The following is a 19,818-nucleotide window of genomic DNA, read 5'->3' as shown; positions in this document are numbered from 1 at the left end:
CCTTGATATATTTATTAAAGATTTCTTTGTATTGGACTCAATACAGTTATTCTGTATTGAATCCAATACAAATTTATTTGAATGTCCCACTGCGCCACCTGCATGAACTGACGTCACCGGGAAACGTCTCTGCAGTCACCAGGAGAAGATCGAAGGAGGACGCTGCCCGAGGACCCGGACAGACGAGCAGAGCAGGACGTCCGGGGGACACAAAAGGAACAAGGTAAGTGGGGGTTTATGTTTTTTAGCAACCCTGAGTGAGACTTGGGATTACCACTTTTTTGAAGTAAAATCCACCCCCAGTCACACTCTGGAATACCACTAGGAGGACTAAAGCAATACCACAAGAACATTTATTTACAGGCCGATTGTTATTCTGCTGGTGCATGGAAAGTACAGACAAGTATGAAGCCACTTACAACACTCATGCATCTCACAGTATAAAACCATTTGACCAAGCTTTAACAACATTTTTTGTTTTTAATTTTTTGTTTATTTATTTTTATTTAGGAAACATTTACCTGTAAAAACAGCAGAAAATTCAGAGCATTTGTTGTATCTTCAAAATTTTACACCGCCTCTTGACAGTAATCATGGGAGCAATCCCCACCCCACCGAAGGTTTCCTGTTTCTGTTCCCTTAGCAAACCCATAATTGTGGATATCCTCTTAATATCACTTCCCATGACATGAAGGATCGGGACAACTAGAAAGTGTAAATCCAGCAGGGAAAAAAAAAAAAAAAGACCGCAAAACAACATGACAAGGGTTCCTCTTCTACGTGATGTAGTCATGTTCAAAATCAAGCAAGACAAGACACTTGGCCAGTCAAAATCTTATGACATTTAGGGAAGGTCAGTTGCCAAGACTTCTTGTGGAAAGAACAGAAACATCTCTGCAGAGGCGAAAAAGCCCACGTTAAATTAGTGGCCAGTGGCTCCTTACCCTAAAGGCCGCCCAAGCTTACCTGCACCCAGTCTCTGATCTCCTTAGACGTAAAAACTCACAAGTTGTGCTTGCTGTTTAGCGAGTTAAAACCAGCAGTAAGTCCCTTGAACACATTCTATTTTTTTTTTTTTTTTTATAGAAGGGCTTTTATCAGCGCTAGTAGAGTGTGGAAAGGTAAGTACTCATCAGGTTTTTATTGAATTCCCTTTGTTTCCCTTTTCTACCACTAAGGACACCTATTGCAGTGTAATCTGTCTGAGATGTTTCACATTTTGATGGGGAGATTTCCTTTCAGGGCCTTTTGACAATGTGACACAGATAATATACAAATAAAAGATTAACATCTGCTGAGGTAACCAGCCTAAAGCCCAACTCCAGGCTCAGACACGGAATGGCCGCTTATGCCCTTCATACTTACCTTTCCCATGCTGGTGTTTGGGTACAGGGACAACCTTTGTTCTAAACTTGTGGTGAGCAGTCTTTCATGCAGAGGTCGGTGCTGTTGTGCATTTCGAGTGTAAGGTACCAGTCACTGACACCCTGCACTCACAGTATTTCCCCAGCCTTCTGGGTTGCATTACATTCCGAAAGTGGATATCTTGTGGTGGAAAAACACTGCATAAAGGAGGGGAGCTTCCTGAGCTGTTTATGTTAAAAGCTGCCTGGAAGGCAATTTAGGAGAAGGGGAATAAAGAAAAAATGAAGATTCCCTTGTAACAATGTTTCGAGGACAATTCTTCTGAATGCATTTGCTTGAATTATGTACAAATATTAGAGATCCAAGTTTCACATCACTGGCAGTCAAACTCGAGTGCTAGGAAATAAAATAAAATAAAGTGTTATCCCTTAAAGTGGACCTGAATTCAATGTTTAAATTTGTGATGTTATAGGGAATATTTAATAATGATAAATGGTTCTGTTTGGACATAACGAGTTGGTGTGCCTGGAAATAGCAATGATATGTCCTGATATGTTAAGTGGTACCCTGGCTATCTCAATGCAGTACATCTAAGGCATGGTTGCCTTGCCAACTGGTGTTAGATGGTGGCATTACTGTGCCGATTTCCATGCCCTCTGTGGAGGGTCAGACATAAACCAAAACCCTGTATTATACCAAGATGGCCACCTCCACACAGAAACACAAAATAAAAGCAAATAAAAGCAATAAAAGCACTCATGCTAAGGCTCTGCTGCCTTTGACTGATGTGCTGCTCCTTTTTTCCTTATTGCAGGTTCTGACATGAGGAAATAAAGTCATACATCTACAACAATGGCCTCCACATAAGAGGAGAACGAGGCGTGGTAAATCAGCATTTGCAGAAGCCGCAGCTGCTGGAAGACCAAAGACCATCAATTAGTCCTTTGCCTATTTCTAGGCACAACTTCCAGAGATCAGCCCCACAGTTATTTCTTAGGGCTTGAAATGTAGTATGAAGTATTCACAACTCCCCACCAGTTTACAACCTGTAATTTTAGAACAGGTTTCAATCTTAATACAAGCACTTCTTACCTTGTGTCGTCAATCTTCTGGCCGTCGGTCTCCTTGGTCTGTCTTTTTACTCGTTACAAAGACTTTAGTGTATGGACATATTTGACTTGATGGCCTCATGTTTGTGCAGAAGCTTTATGAGATCAATGCATCATCCTAACAGGCACCTGTGTAGTACATAAGAAAGGTGCAGAATTTTAGCAGCCTGGAGGGTGTGGGTGAAAAAAGGATTTAGAACTTGTTATTTTAGTCTATACTGGGGGATTTTTCTGACTTGTCTAGTTGGAACATGACCTAGAATCTGTTATTTTCTTTCTGGCAAGCGAATGCAGCAGAGCAAGATTGTCTTCAACTGCTGCTCTTTCCCCCCCAATTTGGCTTGTCAGATAGGATGTCTAATTGAAGCAATTGCAAGTCTAATTGCAGTCTGTCACATGACCAAATGTCCTCCAATCACAGAACTCCCCCTACTAAGCACAGACAGTGCCATTAAACATCACGTGCTATGCACTATGGCCAGCATTTCCTGATTGAGCAGCATAAATGCAGGCTGCAATATGAATTTGCAGTGTGGTGTATAACCAGAACCAAGCCGCAATATCTGCAGTTATAAATGAGCCCATTGATTGAAACAAAAGTATGTTAAAGTGTTTTTTATACCTGTCTGAAGGTTAGCTTTAGGAAGCACCATACAAAGTAAAGGAAAAGGTTGACTTACCAATTATAAAGAAACGATCCCAGGAAGGATGGCGTCCACACTTTTCCTTCAACATATGTTGCCAGCCAATTACTCCTGTAAAATAAAAAGGTATATTAGCACATTCTCTGCTGATATATATTCATTCGGTGGGCTAGAGAATAAAAGCACACCTTACCTAGTCTTATGGCCCTTGCTTTCAGGTCTCACTGCTAGACCTATTGGCTTCTAGTCACACCTGCAGTAGCTAGCATTATAGTAGGCTCCAAAAGATGTTGCTCTCTTGCTAGACTGTCTTCTTTATTTCAGCTGTAACTAGTCTTGGGGAAGCTCCTTACTATCAGCATAGTAAATTCTGCTTTTTGTCACTTCTTGGAAGCTTGCAGCTCTTGTTCCTGCTGTAACTCCTTTAATAATGCTGACTCCATACTGACTCCATACTGTAAAGGCTGAAGAGGTCCTGTGCTAGAGAGTTCTCATGTAATCCACTGGTCTATAAAGAGGCTGGAGATTTTCTAGTACAAAAGACAATGCTTAACTCCAAACACAAACTACATGAAGAGACTGTTGAACGCTTGAATAGATTATACATAAAGCAACACTAACCATCTGCTTTACAGAGCAAGACCATTTCCCCTTTGGATTGTGTATACGCAACGCCTAGATTCACTAAAGTGAAACATGAATCCCTATATGTGATTTTTTAGGTTTGGAGGTCATTTAGAACTATACAATTTTTATCCAGCCACAACTTTCCTATTTTTTAATACTGAAATGTCCAATAATTTCAGTGCTCAACCTAGACATTTTTTAAGCTGGGTTGGAAGAAGCCCGTTTTGTGACTCAACTTATCAGTAACCACCTAAAAAAGGGTGGGTGGATACTGAAGTGCCCGGTGGTGCGCCCAGCTAATGGGGCTGGGGAGAACACTGGATTTTGTGCTGTATCCCCACCCTTTAGATTTCCTATCTGCTCTGCTGTCATACAAAAAAGGAAATAATGTAGGAAAAAGACGTCAAACACCCAATTCCTGTCAATTAGTTTCCTGGGATATAAAATGATGGGAAATCTCAATATAGGGTCAATGACTAATACCAAAGAAGTCTGCAACCTCTTACTTTATTAAATGAGCGTTCTGTTTCCTTTCCTGTTGTTTTATAGCCAAATGCAGTTTAAGGTTACTCAAAGCAGCCCGATGCTGTATGCTTGCTACTAAAGGGTATTACCAACAATGGTGTGAGCTCAGCGCAGCCCATACAACTCTCTGGAAGAGCAGAATACTATATCTTGAAATCCAGGATTAGCCTGTAAGGCAGGTGCACCTGGTAAATCTAGGTAATTTAACTTTCAAATGTAGGTTCACTTTTGTGAGCCCTCCATCTATGTAAAATAAGGGGGTTTCAAAAGTCAGAGGCCTGTAACTGTCCTGGGGCCCAAAAGAAATAAAGTTAATAATGAAAATCATTTATGCTGGTGTACATTATAAGCATTACCACTGGAAGGAAACTTCAAAAAAACTTTTTTTGCTGTTGCCTGTACTTCTTCATACAAGTGTAAGACCTTACATACCTTTCCAAGCTTTCTTTTTACCAGAATGAGGTCTTACAATTGCTCAGCCCCTGCTTCCTTTAAACTACTAGTCTCACTTCATTGTGTAGAAAAACCTTTCCCTATCTTTTTTCACCATAGATGAATTGTAAGATCTTTGGAATCTCCCCTGCTAGAATTACTTTAGCCAAAACACACATTACGTTAGCATTGAGATTAGTGGGAAGAATGCCTCTTACATTGTTGGCCAGTGGAAGAAATTTCACCAAACAGATGGCCAAAAAGATTACTGGTGTCACTTTAAACTGACCTGAGAGTTCCAAAATTACTCAAGGACCCCCAGCAACCACTGGAGGAACCCTGGTTGAGAAACACTAGTGCAGATACTTGGTTTCTACTATAATGCAGGAATGCACTGGAAAAAAAAATGAAGTCTTGCACCTACTGTCCTTCCCATTTTGGGTTTCACATAGTCAATCACACCAGATAACCCACCCATCGGCTGACTTCAGATAAAAGCAAGCATTTAGTTAACAAGACAGATATTTTGTCTACCACTCTTCCATACACTAGTTCCATTTGCTCTTGAACCCGATAGCGGTTGGAATTCAGTTTGGTAATTTTAAGTTTAGTTGGTATTTTGTTGACTACAAAAAGGATGGGGAGCCTCATAGAACTGGAAGAAGGCATAGTAAAAACTGACGTTACCTAATAATTTGTACTGTGATAACTAGAAAACATTTACAGTACAAAAACAAGGACCGCGAGGAGCATTAATAGCTCTTAGCCTAGGGTAAAATAAAGGAAAAAAAATCATGTTTGGTTGTTATTAGCACATTTCCAAGTTCCTATTAAAAAAAAAAAATGCTAGACAGAATTAATGAATGCTTCCATAATATACATAATGTATGTGCACTGCAAATGACCTTTCATGACTGAAATTTAGTTCAGGGTCCACAACAGAAATGTGTGTACCAACGCAAAGACTATGTACCTGTGTAAAAAATAAATAAATTGGGGATATTTCAGCCATATTAGAAAAACAGGTTTACCAAAAATCAGAATTATTTTGTTGCTATCACAGAATGCTGCAGCCTGGCATGGCTCTGGTTGTAAATGTCCGTAAAAAAAGCCATCTCCCAACGATGACAAATCTTAGGCTACTTACATACGTCAGGCCAGGCGAAATCTGGCTTGTGTACAGCGCTTGTCTGACATGGTTCATGGATCCGTCCTGGTGAATTCATGAAACGATTGTAATACAAGTGAAGGGGAGAGAGCGCAGCAGAGTGCTGCTCCGTTCTTCTCCTGCACTCTCCATAGAGCAGAATGGCGCTGTATGTACAGAGTTCATATAGTCTTGTCATTGGAATGGATCATTCATTATCCTTTCCAAAAAAAAAAAAAAACTGAACAAGCACTGTACATACAGATCCGTTCTGCTCTTCACTCACAGACCTTTGCTGTTAATTACATACAACTATAAAGCTTTTCTATTCACTACCTCTTAGCAATTCTTATGGTTATTTGTTTTTAGCCAATACACTTGTGAAACTGCAAGCTCATATTAGCAGAGAAACTTTAACGTGTGCTGTTCCCCGATGACGAAGATTATTTCTGCTACCATATCAACATGTCAGAAAGAAAATGAGATCTGGTTCTGCCAAAACTCCTGGTCCTTGGTTAGAGCAAGAAACGGTTAGTCTCAGACCCTACAGCTTCTCTTCCTATTCTAATGTTTTACCAGACAGGAAGTGATGGCAACTCTCCAACAGTAACAGAAATTAGTAGATTAGGAGGGAAAGCTTGAACTCTTCAATAGCCTTTTGTGTTGCTGTTGCAGATTATCCCTTACTTTAATATTTCTGTTGTCAGGAAATGAAGTGAGGGTAAAACCGACAGAACCATGGATATCAGTAAAAACTCAAAACACAAGAATGCATCCTCGGTCTACACCGACCAGGTTGTCCTTTATATAAGGCCAAGCTGTGCATACCTCATTCATGTAAGTTGTATGGTGTTGGCCACACAGAAGATGCAGTTAGTTATTTTACAAAAACAGCTAAGATGTGCTACAAACTAAAAAGTTAACGTTAATTTTTTTGTATTGCACTAGACAAAGAAGAAATAGGCACAATAGTCTGACTTAAGTGGGGGTACAAAGGAAAGAAATACAACTTGTAGTTGAATTTGTTTCAAACAAACTCCAGTTTTCTTAGGAAGTTTGCATCAAGAGACTATGGGGCTAATAATGAGAAATCCAAACTTTAATTCTAATTTACAGGCTTCAGTACTTGCCAAGGTGCTAACTTGGAATTCCAACGCAGATCAATTGTTCCAATTTGAAACCTGACCTTCTAATGTATTTGTTGAGACAGCAATGCAGCTAGAAGCCCCTGACATTTTAATACACACTTTCATTATTGAAGTGTAGTAAGGATTTTGAAGATCCTTTAACTGCACGTTTGTTACAGACTTTCTTTTCTTTCAAGACTGCATGGGGTAGAATTATAAACATCCTATAAAAGACAGAGGCCTTAGAAGGAAAGTTAAAGGATTCATGTTTGCCATAAATGATGGGCTGAATAAACAGGCATATAATAAAGTATACAAATAAAAACCATCTGCCCACCGATGTGGCCATAACAAATACAGAAAATCTTGATCAGGAAGAGCCAGTCACTGGCTTGTTTTGTCCAATTAGAGGGTTTTTTTTAACCCTTCTCCAGCAGAGACCAGGCCAACAGATAACATGAAAGGGAAAACAAACTGACCCGATATTAGCAGAATGCTAAAATCTGCAATGGAGGGATATTTAAGATTTATTAATACTGCAAAACATAGCAGTAGCTTCAACTGCTACTCTGAAAGGGCTGTGCAAAGATAGAGGCAACTCCGTGAGTTTTCTTTCTTCTGAACAAGTTGGTATTTTACTTGCCAGTTAAAAAAAAAAAAAAAATCAAATTCAAGTTTTACATTTACTCTTGTCCAAAACAAACTGGCTTCCTTTTACTTTTAAAACCATCCTGCAATGTTATGCTAAAAAACAGAAGCAGGTTTACAGATACACGCCAGTTTTTATTAGAAAACAATACATGGGGACAGAAGCCTCAAGCTGGTATAGAATGTAAACATTTAAATTAGCTGAACAAGTTCATACAAGGGCATTTGGCCACTTATAAGTGACAAATTATTTTTGCCTTGGAAAGTAATGTAAAACTTAATTAGAGAAGTGACCACAAAATAAAAACATGATATTCTTATTCAATCACATTATTGAATCTGTTTAGTTACAGCATCAAAATAAATATTATGATTTGAACAGTACAAAATGGGGGGGGGGGGGATATACTTGGGATTTCTATGTTTTGTGCTGAATATTACAGTCAGCTTCATGGGATGTGAAAAGTTTGAGGTTCTGGAAGCCCTGTGCCAAAGATGTTGGATAGGGAGAACAACGGCTGGCTCCAGGCCTAAATTGCTTGGACCAAACTTAACAGCGCTCTCTGTGTTAAAACCATGCAAGTTTTTCAAGCCCTACAAGCCTTCATACCTAAAGTAACATAACAGTAAGCACAGACTGACTGGTTTTGTTTATTATCTAGAGAAGGACATTTGTTAACACCACTTTTTGTTCACATTCTGTGAATAACAAAGCTAGTACCCTTTAAAAAGACTCGGGTACACCACTGATTTTCTAAAAATCTGACACTAGCTCACCAAAAATACTAAAGAAAATTCATATTTGTTGAGCAACACATTGAACCCTGTTAAGCAGAGTTCACTAGACACAAAACTGATTAAAAGTTAAAAATTCCTTAATTCTTTATTTCTGGTATCACTAGAACAAAGGATAGGGCAATATACCTGACATCATGGGAAACATACTACAACAGATATAAAGACCTCAGGAATGTACATCTAAATCAACACTACATTGCATTATCATCAGCTGCACTGATGGAAAGGAAAAAAAAAAAAAAGAAAGAACTGTGGCTATTCCAGTCCTTAACAAGAAATGCCTCCTGTATAAGCTGCGGTAATTTTTCTGACTATGGATCCTCGCTGCTTCTGTAGTAGATTTTACAGTTCCTCTAATGCACATGGACGACTGTCTCAAAGTAACCTGCAGCTTTCCTGACAAATCCTCGCTCTCTTGCTAAGAACTGTAGCCTGTTGAATGATACAGGACAAGAAGATTATTACTCAAGTGATCTAGTAGGCAGATTGATTCAGAAGTGTGAAACACATGCAATATTTTACCTGTATCTATTGCAGATTCAAAACCTTCTGCTGTTATAGCCGCCGCCACCACCTCCACCAGATCCGTAACCACCTGTAAAAATAAGTAGTCCGGTAACTATAAACCCATTTTAGGGTATCAGAATGCCCAATAGATTCACAACAATAGATCAAATATATGGATTTAACAGTTTCCAGTAACAGAGGCTTGTTTGAGTTTGTTTCATATCTTGGGGAAAAGTTTGAGTAATTTTTTTTTTTTACAGCACATCCTGTTCCAAGCAGGCACACAAAAAAACTCTAGGACCCGTGTAAATAAGCTTTGGACACGCATCAATATATAAGATACTTCGGAGATTACTTAGAACTTACAGGTGTATTTGACCTACAGCTAATCCCTTGACATTTAACTTAAAGTAGATTTTGCATTCCAATAAAATAGTATGGGAATGCAAAATTTAGGTGCACACCTGAAGAAAGTTACTAGAAATAAATGCATCTGCTCAACATGCATACAAACCGATGACAAAGCACACTGGTGTCAAGCACTGAACATCTACACTACTCACCACCATAGGGGCCGCCTCCACTTCCGGAACTCCTTCCACTGAAGCTGCCGCCTCCTTTCATGGGACCATAATTGGATTGCTGTTGACCTCCATAGTTTCCAAAGTCATTGTAGTTCCCTAAAAAAAAGGATAAGACATACAATAAAAATTGCATCAAAAGCTCGAAAACCAGAGATTGATTTTCATTAGAAATTTGTAATTAGTCTATGACTGCATCACCCAAATAGATGTCTGAAGTCCACACAGAATTATAGATGTCACATGTGTACAGAAAAATACCTGTTACTCCTAGCAGAAACACATTCAGCTAAGCACCTAATTTCCTGTTGTGGACCAACAACACAGTAAGGGTAGCTCTTAATTACAGACAGGATCAACAGATTTTTTTTGGCACCAGAAAGAATAGAACATTTCACTGTAAGGGTTTATGTACAACCACAGTGAAGAAATTACAATTTTTAAAACATGTTTCAATTACATTTCACCAAAAATTAAAACTATCAAGTATTTACAAATACTAGGTGAGAATTTTTTTTAACTTACCACCAAAGTTTCCTCCCTCGTTGTAGCCATCATATCCACCGCCACTACCACCACCATATCCTCCACCTTGGTTTCCATACCCTGGGCTGCCTCCATAACCCCTGCCACCATAGCCAGGGCCACTACCATAGTTCCCAGGTCCTAGATTTTAAAAAGACAACCATTAAGCTAAATATGGAAACATTTATTCAGTAGAATATGCCAACCCAATACACTACAGAAGATATAGTAAAGACAAGTAAATGTTAACTATCATTAGGGAAAAAAAAAAAATAAAAATAAACGTACCATCTCCGCCAAAGCCATTATATCCATCTCCTCCACCATAACCACCTCTTCCACCACCATAACCACCTGGAAAACAAATGTTAGGTAAACTTATTAGAACCCTTTTTCATGTATTTCCCCATTAATGGCTAGTATGCCATATACAAATCCTAAGCCACACTGCAAACGCTTTGGTATCACACACAGAAGAAAACGGAACACAAAAATAAAAAATAAATCTAGACTACCACATTAATGTGCAAAAAATAACATACATACTGCAGTGTACATATTAAGCTTTCTAGTGTTGCCTGTATCCCTTAATGAGAAGGTCTCATCAAAAATAAAATAGTTTTTTACCTCTGTTCCCAAAACCCCCACCACCGCCGCCACCTCCTCTTCCAAAGCTTCCCCCACCACTGCCATAATTTCCTCCTCTACCCATGAAGTTGCTTCCACCTCCTCCACGTCCTAAAACCAAGGAAAAAAACCATTAAAAATAAAATAACACATTAAAAAAGACAACAAGATCATGTTTAGCATCTCTGCAAGCACTGTACCTCTTTGAGTGGTGGCAGTCTGCAGCTCTTGCTTAGAAAGGGCTTTTTTGACCTCACAGTTGTGATTGTTGATTGTGTGATATTTCTGAACTAAAGAGAGAAATTGGGATGTTAGAAAAGCCGTGTCAAAAAAATCAAAGAAAAGATTTGGAAAGCTCCATTCTATAAATGAAAAGAACACTATGACTTCACACTCACCAACAATTTTATCGACTGTGTCGTGATCATCAAAAGTGACAAAAGCAAATCCCCTTTTCTTTCCAGACTGACGGTCCTCCATCACCTCAATAGTTTCAATCTTGCCATAGCCCTCAAAATAGTCTCTCAAATGGTATTCTTCTGTGTCTTCTTTAATGCCTCCAACAAATATTTTCTTTACAGTGAGATGAGCACCAGGCTTGACAGAGTCCTGTGTTTAAAAAGACATAATTGAGAAGGTTCTTATTTAGAATTTAAAGGGGGTGAGGGAATTTATTTTAATGAAATGTACCTCTCTGGAAACTGCTCTTTTAGGCTCAACAACACGACCATCAACTTTATGTGGACGGGCACACATTGCGGCATCAACCTCTTTCACACATGAATAAGTGACAAAGCCAAAGCCTCTGGAGCGTTTGGTCTGGGGGTCCCTCATAACCTGAAAGTATCAGAGCATTCATAAATACACATGTAATGAAAACTGAAAAGGATTAAAAAATGTAATTATGAATAAACAAGAGGGCCAATTAGAAAACCTGAGAAATTTTTTTTATATTTACCAAGAAAAAAAATTGTTTAATGTTTAGTTTGTGTAAATTTTGCCTTTCTGGTTCTGTTTTCTCCCTTTGTCAACATGTTAAGGAAACTTAAAACACACAGCTCTTTTTAGTCCTGGTAACATTACTAAATCAGTTCTTTATGTAATCCAACCAGAATATGGTGGAAGGGGCTGATAGGATGATGTACATAGCTTCCTGAATACAGGATGAGATAAATGCCGAGCCTTAATGACCTAAAGAACTGATATCCAATGAACAAAAAGTCCTAAAGGACAGGTAGAATGGAAATGGTGAGTTGATACTGGACATCATCTATCCAGGTAATTAGGAAGGTTCTATACCACTCATGTAGCTTCTAATGCACATTGTGAGACACTCACAGTTTGTGGTAAAATCAACGTAAGCAACATCATTACAGGAGAGAAGCCTGTACAACTGCACTAGGCTGAAGGAGGCCAAGTTAGGCTATAATAAGAAATGCAGAACACGCATTTCATTATTGGGTAGAAATGTACCCAATACTAGCCTCAATCTGCAAAGCATTTAAAAAAACTATATTGTCTCAGAGAATATATATGCCTGACATGGATTTCACATAATGCTAGAAACTCGGAAATTGGGAATCCCTCAAATGCAAATAGAGCAAAGAACAGAGATATGCAGGTTACACATGCACATAAAAATTAAAAGCATCTAGTGCACTCCAGTGTGCTTATACAGTAAGTGTTCAGGTTAGACAAAACTGACAACTTTAACACTTACACAAATACAAACATATAAAAACTTACTACACAGTCTGTAAGCTTTCCCCATTGTTCAAAATGTTCCCTCAAGCTGTCATCTGTTGTCTCAAAACTCAAACCACCAATAAACAGCTTCCTTAACTGTTCAGGTTCCTTGGGTTCAAGCCCCTGGAATAAAGAGACGAATAATCACAACAGACTATGTCATTTGTGCTTTTACTAAACCAAACATGTCAAATAAAAGAACTATTTGCCTATGCACCATTTCTTAACCAAATATTCAAAATGGAAAATAATCTAATTGTAATGTGGGTGACTGATAAGGGGAATCCTGCAGCCTTCTGGGACACACAACATCAAATCTCAGGAGTTTGTAGGATTCAAGAGCAATGGTAGTCAACAATCTCTTCTTGCAAATACAGAAGATCAGGTACATGACATCAGAGGGCCCTCCACAAAAACATATGGCCAACTCCCACATTACACATGTGCAAAGGTAAATGTAATGTATGCAATGCCCTCTGTTGAGGTGCACCTGATGAAAGTGTGGCATTTGCACAGAATAGAATTGTGCATGCCCTCCGCCTTAACTAGAAAAACATGGGGAGGGGGTGCTACACAGAGCGAAGCAAGATTTGCTAGATTTGCTGTGTCTGTGTAGATAATTTAGAAAAGCATTCTGGAACTTTGAATCTTTTATGACAGTGTACTTGCCTAATTCTGTGGTCCTAGATCAACCACCTAAACATCTAACAAATATTAACACAGCTACAAAGAACTAAATAGGACTTTTTTTCAACTCCTTACATCTTACAATAAGGGGAGCAGCATAAAAAAATGTATATGGATATCTTGCAATATTTGAAAAGTGGCAATGCTGACTATATATAGGGAATTCTATGAAGATTTTAAAATATTTTAATAACCATAATTTCACTGACTGTTAAAATTTCAGTTATAGATCAAAAATTAGGTCCACAGAGTAATAAATGAGATCAAATGCCATGAACTACTCTAAAGATGTACACCAACAGAGTGCAAGAATATGTGCAGATAAGACAGCAGCAAATTCCAAGTATAGAAGATAAGAAGTTTGTTGTGATGAGAGTTGGGGAAAAAAAGCAGACTTGGAAAGCAGAATAAATACTTGTGAAATCAGTTTGTATACTTACCGTTTCTTCTGAAGTCCAATATTTCTATTTTGATACAGAAAATATATTTTACTTTCTCAGAAAGCCCTTAGCAAATGACATTAAGCATCCTTACAGAAAGCTAATTTATAAATATACACTGGGGTCTGTAAGGTATTTTTCTGTACAGGGAACATTCCTAAAAGAAAACCAGCAAGTCCCATTTCAAAAAAGAAACAAGACAAGACACCTATACAACATCATTAATCTGCAATCAATCACATCTACAGTCCACCTGGACAACATTCAAAAAAAAAATGTTCATTTGTAGGTCTCCTAGATTGTAAGCTCTTCTGGGCAGGGTCTTCTTCTCCTGTGTCACTGTCTGTATCTGTCATTTTCAAACCCTATTTATTGTACAGCGCTGCATAATATGTTAGTGCTATATAAATACTCTATTAATAATAAATGTCTGCTTCCCATCTACTAAAACTGAACTTGTCACAGAATTGTCTGAGGATGAAGCAAAGCCAAATGCTACAAGGGCTGTATTCTATGTAACCCAATACAAACCAAAGCTGGGGCAAAGTGTATCCCCTTTGCTGCAGGTAACTTGCAATTCCCATTATGTCACTGGATATGGTTTTTATAATTTACAAAACAGTACAGCACACATTTACTAACAAGTACCTTGTACAGTAAGCAGGGTTTTAGAGCTCTGGACAAACAAATATATAGGGCACCTGTTGTAATGTAAATGACTAACAATTTATATTTATTGCGCAGTTTCCAAATAGCATGGGTGTTACTACGACTAACATTAACTTCAACATGGACTTTTTTTCCCTCTTTTAGAATACAACATAAATAATAGCAGAATTTGGATAAAGTTTTGGCTATACATTTTATGGGTACACGAGGACAAGTTGGTTTAGGGCACTGATCTAAGAAAAAAAAACTTAGTAGAATAAAAATGGAAAACTTCTTAAATCCCAGCAATAAACAAATTTTCCCTGATGTCAAGGCGTTAGAAATTCTTTATCAAACAGGAGCTGACTTATTCATGTCATTTACCACATGACTTGTTAATCCTCATTTTAAAAACAAAAAAGGGGCTTTGCAAAACAAAAAAACCCCACATATTATTAAACAAAGGATGGAAAAAGAAAACATCTGAAGATTTGTTAAAATGGGTTTTCAAAAACCCTGTATACTTACAGAATCTTCCGAAGACTGCCAGCGTTCCTACAGAACACAAAACATTTTACAATTATATAAGGCACTTATAATATACAAGGCTAAGGTCAGACTAATGCTATTTCCAGTGATACCGCCATACTTTCACTTTGTTTTCTTCAGACATTTGCTTGCAGTAGTACACACAGCATTAAAAAGAGGGAATTTGCTCTGTTTACAAAGTTACATAATGTTATTAAGGAGGACAGAGAGAAAAAAAAAAAAAAAAAGCACTGCTTTCAACCACAAACAAATGTACGCAAACACATGGCAGTTACAGCTCCAGGCACTTCATGGCAGCCACCTGGCACCAGGAGAGGAGCGGTAAATACTGCAGATTATAACAGATCCTCTGATCTTTTTTTAGGGGTTATACTACAGTGTGCTCCCAGACCCTTTTAGCCAGGCGCACCACCCGGAACTTTTCAGAAGCCACCCAGCTGTCATCAGACAACCACATAGGCAGGAGCTGCAGTACAGATCATTGAAGCGGACATAAACTCAAAACTTTAACTACATAAAGGGTAGTCAACACTTTTATTTGAAGTGAAGATTTTTTATGTGCGACTGCAGCGATTAAGACAGAATGGGAGCGCAAAGCCTTCAGGGATATATACATCACGCATTCTGGGAGGCTCTAGGCTGCTCCTTCTGCACATGAGCAGAAGCAGCCCTTTCGTCAATCGAAAAAAAAATTGCTGATCTCATGCATGTGCAGTGAAACCGTCAATCTTTTTTCCCAATCTACGTCACCTGATCTCACGCAGTGCGAGATAGGGCGACGCAGGAAGAAGAACCCAGAAAAAGAGAAGATGATGGTACTGCCTCTGCACCGGGCCGAAGACAGATACCGGGATCAAGCGGAAACCCAAAAGAAGAAACCACCTGACAGATCTGCTGGATTACAGGTGTTTTTTTTTTTTATTTTGTGTTTAGTTCTGCTTTAACTATTTGCTGCCATGGGAGAGCCCTGGTGTACCAAAATGTAGCTCTAATGTATGAAGCTTCCTTCACGTCAGCAGTTTCCCCCCCCCCCCCCCCAAATAATGTTTATTGTGCAAAACACGTCAGCAGTTTAACAACTAAAAACTTCTTAAAAAACAAATGGTTAACTTTGGAACAAAAAGTTCAGTTTTGTTCTTCTCAGGAAGATATTATAGATCTATAGACTTGAAGTGGAACTGCTTGTCACCATTATGGAAGAGTTTTTTGGCAATTACAAGTTTTATTTTTTAATATGCAGATTTAAAAAAATACCAGAAAAAGCCCAACTGTTACCACCTGTTTCCATTACGGGGCTTTACGCTTGCCGGTAGGCATTTGGGAGCAGTAATTGCATTTACTGGTCAATGTGAACCAAGCTTGAAGTATTACAGTACATTAACCTCCTTGGCCATATGAATACTAAGAATTTGTAAATGTAAAAGCGGTACATTTAAAAATATTTAGTATTTTACATTTCCTGCCCCCCAGCCACACACTTGTGAGCAGATGCCTGGCTGGCATTTGCTTCCCCTGGCCTCACATGCCCAATGTGCACACGCTGGGGTCGCAGATGACGGCCATCGCCAGTTACACAGATGCCCAGGAACCACTGGAGGATGCCGTGGGCACCGCTTACCAGGTACGTTTTTAAACTCAATTTTACCCCGAGTGGCACGGGCTTACTGCTTTTGGTATGGAGCCACATTCGGGATTACCACCAAGGATGTTAATTACACTATACTCTACAGAACATAAGACTTTAGAAAGCTCCGTCACATTAAAAGGGCACTGAACAGTTGGGGTACAGTACTGCTGGGCAAAACATTGTAATATATAATATTTGTTCATTAAAAGTAAGCGTATTAGGCTACGTAAACACGTCAGATGATTCTCGTCTGATAGTCGCCACAGAGCTGATATCGGATGAGAATCTAGTTAGTGTACAGCACTCGTCGCCCATCGTTCGGATGATCATCCTGGCGGATCCACGAAGGGAGAATGACTGTAATGAAAAGGAAGGGAGAGAGCACAGTGGGGTGCCGCTCCATTGTTCTCCCCCTCCAGTGCAGAATGGAGCTGAATGTACAGCGCTCGTTCATGCATCGTGCAGTCATTTGTCTTTGGAAAGGATTGTGAAAGATCCTTTCCAATGACAACTATTGCACGTGTTATAATTCCAATAGGGCTTATTCTAAAGCAGGGGTGTCCAAACTTTTTTGCAAAGAGGGCCTGATTTAGTGAGGTGAAAATGTTTGGGGGCCGACCATTCAGGGTTATGGTGGGCATGGTCTGCGCAGGTCCCACACAGCACACGCCCACCAGGGTGACGTGAGGGTTTCTCCGTGCACAGTGTCAGTGAGAGCTCTGTGCAGAGCACAGTCACTATAATGACATAGGGGATTCCCTGTGCACACATGGGGACTGACGATTATGCTCGCCGAGTAGCGGGCCGACAATTGCAAGGCGGTTGATCAACTCTAATGAAATATCAAATAGCTTTTTTTGTACGCGTGTAATTTAATACTGTGGTCAACAGTGCTGATGGGCTGCAAATTATGACTGTTGACCGGTGGAAATCTGAACACGGGCAACAATTGGCCCCCGGGCCGGACTTTGGACATGTCTGTTTTAAAGACACATACTGCATATATACGCTGCTGCATTTCACAAGCCACTCACTGACCTCTAGCTTGCTGAGCAATTCCTTCTCTGTTTACAAATCAAGCTCTGACCTTTCAGCTTCTCTCTCCTTATTTCCCAGGCACTTGGCAGACAAGACGAGGTGTTAACCCCCTAGCGTTCTAATTCTGTCCATATTTTCACCCAAAAAGCATTACATTTTTTTGCATGGAAATTTATTTTACAGTGTAGGCCTATAATTCTTAGGCATAACTCACCAAATATGTCCCATATTTAATAAATTTAAAAATAAACTTTAAATAAAAAAACAAAACAAAAAAAATACAGAAACCTGTAATAAGTGTACGGTAGCATGTATATTATAATATATATTATAATATGTATAATAATAATATGTATATTATATAAAGATTTCTTTGTATTTGAATGAATACAGCTATTTTGAATTGAATCCCATACAAAATTATTTGAATTTCCCGCTGCTCCTCCCACCCACGCCGACATCACCGGGAGATCCCGGGGAACGTCTCTGCAGTCGCCGGCTGAAGATCGCTGAAAGAAGACACGTCCCTAGGACCTGCGGAGACCAGCAGGAACAGTACAAGGTAAAGGTTTGTTTTTGGGTTTTTTTAGCGACCCCGAGTGTGACTCAGGATTACTGCTTTTTGCATGGAAAATTCACACAGAGTCACACTCGGGATTACCACTAGGAGGGTAAAGCGAGTCCCCCCCCCCCCCCATCTACATCACCCAATCTCACGCCTGGGTCGGGTGACGAAGGAAAAAGGCGGCAGCACCCGAAGATGGATGACACGGGACCCGACGGAAAAGACCTCCGGACCCATTAACTGCACTGCGGGATTGAAGGTATTTTTTTTTTATTTGGGCATCTTTCAGTTTACTTCCTCTTTAAGTGTTAGACACTTCAGAGTGTGCTGTGCGAGGATGAATGACCCCACAATGCCTGCAGCTACAGAGACCAGTGAGATATTTCTATAGCTACATAGGAAAGATTAAATACTTTACATACATAGCTGAATTTAAAAGCCCAATTCTAGCCTCCAATACCCCTCTGCACATATTTTGCTGAGGGATATTTTGTGAATTTCACTGGCCGCCACTGAAGATGGGTGCTGGGTGCGCTCCCGGATCAGTGATGTGATTGCTGAGGTAAGATAAGTAGCAGAGAATCAAGACTTCATCCAGAGCAATGCTTCTCTACCTCATTACATGGAGGAACCCCAGAAATACCTTATGTCTTAGGGAAGCCCTGCAATGATTCATATATACACACAGCTCACAGTACATACATAAGGCTGTCAGTGGGAAGAATGTATCTTACATTGCTAGGAAAAAAGAGGAATGTCACCCTTACAGACAGAAATGATTGATATCTATTAAACTGACCCGAGAGGCATAAATTGCCCAAGGAACACCCAGCAAACCTGGTTAATAATCATTGATCCAGAGATTACCCCCAATACTAAATTCATACCCAGCTCACAAGTCCATACATTTTTATTTTTCTGTCAAACATTTTACGGCGGCAAATGAAATGTTTGTGGTGCATGCTGGGATTTGTAGTTCCGCCACAGCGCCCACTGGTCACTAGGTGATGTGTGGTACTACAAGTCCCAGCATGTCCTGTTAGCTAGGCCTGGTAGCTGTCATTGCTTGTCCCACCCCTCGAGTTTCGCGCTCCTTCTCCTGACAGGCGCCGCGGCCTACACAGAACACGCTGCGCGCCCAGTGTCAGAGCTCCCTCCATCAATACAGCGCCAGGCGGACGTGACGCAGAAGCCCCGTCCGCCATTACGTGCTCTCCGCTGCGTATAATGTCTCCCTTACCTCCATCCCAGGCCTAGGCATAGCTCCGAGCTCACTCTACTATTGCCGTCGCCGTCGAGGAGAAGGGAAAGAGGAGGGAGAAGCAACGTTCCACGCTTACGTAATACACGTTCCGCAGCGTCGCTCCGCCTTCCAGCGCCATCTTACCTCTCCAGCTGCCAGTCACAGGGGCTGCAGTGGGGTCACGTGTCTGCCATTGACAGCTGTCACACCGCACCAGGTGTGTGTGTGGGCTACTACAATGGTAGTGTCATTATGTTATATTCATGCACGGAAATACAATACATTGTAAAATAAAGGCCAAATCCCCTCAGCTCTCACATCTATATTCACACATATATTCAATGTACGTGTATCTCAAAACAAAACCTTCTCTGTGAGTGTGAATGAGGTAAAAAAAAGGGATCTCCGGGGCTTCATTACAAAGATTTACTTGCGTTTCCTGTCTTTATATCAGACAGGAAGTGAGGGGAACTCCACAGCAGCAACACAAACCTGTGCAAAGAATCGTCGAACTGACGTTGCGGACATGAACCTGTTTGTATTCGGGAGCAAAGAGATTTTATCATAATGGCCTCCAATCTTTGCTCCTTTGGAGGACTATGGCTGTGCCTAC

General features: G+C 39.9%; 1 protein-coding gene across 3 annotated transcripts; it reads right to left on the bottom strand.

The window, feature by feature from the left end:
• Positions 1-470: 470 nt before the first annotated feature.
• Positions 471-19,331, bottom strand: HNRNPA3 (heterogeneous nuclear ribonucleoprotein A3). Of its 3 annotated transcripts, XR_011921738.1 has the most exons (15): positions 19,203-19,328; positions 14,712-14,738; positions 13,536-13,559; positions 12,409-12,531; positions 11,353-11,499; positions 11,061-11,271; positions 10,863-10,952; positions 10,663-10,773; positions 10,324-10,389; positions 10,036-10,176; positions 9,493-9,609; positions 8,945-9,017; positions 3,155-3,229; positions 2,458-2,603; positions 471-1,761 (listed from the first exon to the last, which is right to left on the bottom strand). XR_011921738.1 is itself a non-coding variant. In XM_072418384.1 (13 exons), exons 1-12 carry the CDS (start codon positions 19,221-19,223, stop codon positions 8,962-8,964), a joined length of 1,134 nt encoding a protein of 377 aa, XP_072274485.1. In that variant the 5' UTR covers positions 19,224-19,327; the 3' UTR covers positions 7,739-8,854; positions 8,945-8,961. The 3 variants fall into 3 exon arrangements, 2 of the variants coding, with proteins under 2 accessions (XP_072274485.1, XP_072274486.1); XM_072418384.1 differs by lacking the exons at positions 471-1,761; positions 2,458-2,603; positions 3,155-3,229 and adding an exon at positions 7,739-8,854 and having other exon boundaries at positions 19,203-19,327; XM_072418385.1 differs by lacking the exons at positions 471-1,761; positions 2,458-2,603; positions 3,155-3,229; positions 13,536-13,559 and adding an exon at positions 7,739-8,854 and having other exon boundaries at positions 19,203-19,331.
• Between the last annotated feature and the right edge of the window lie 487 nt (positions 19,332-19,818).

This window comes from Pyxicephalus adspersus, chromosome 7 (assembly GCF_032062135.1).
Source record: "Pyxicephalus adspersus chromosome 7, UCB_Pads_2.0, whole genome shotgun sequence".
Classification (NCBI taxonomy): Eukaryota; Metazoa; Chordata; class Amphibia; order Anura; family Pyxicephalidae; genus Pyxicephalus; species Pyxicephalus adspersus.
The sequence above is the reverse complement of the archived record's forward strand: the minus strand, read 5'-3'. Positions and strand labels throughout refer to the sequence as shown.

Coding starts and splice junctions, on each gene's coding strand:
- HNRNPA3 (XM_072418384.1), bottom strand. CDS start 19,223: ATGCCTAGGCCTGGGATGGAG. Junction 13,560..14,711: donor GGCAGTCTTCGGAAGATTCT/GTAAGTATACAG, acceptor GTATCAAAATAG/AAATATTGGACTTCAGAAGA. Junction 10,390..10,662: donor TGGGGGTTTTGGGAACAGAG/GTAAAAAACTAT, acceptor TTTGTTTTCCAG/GTGGTTATGGTGGTGGAAGA.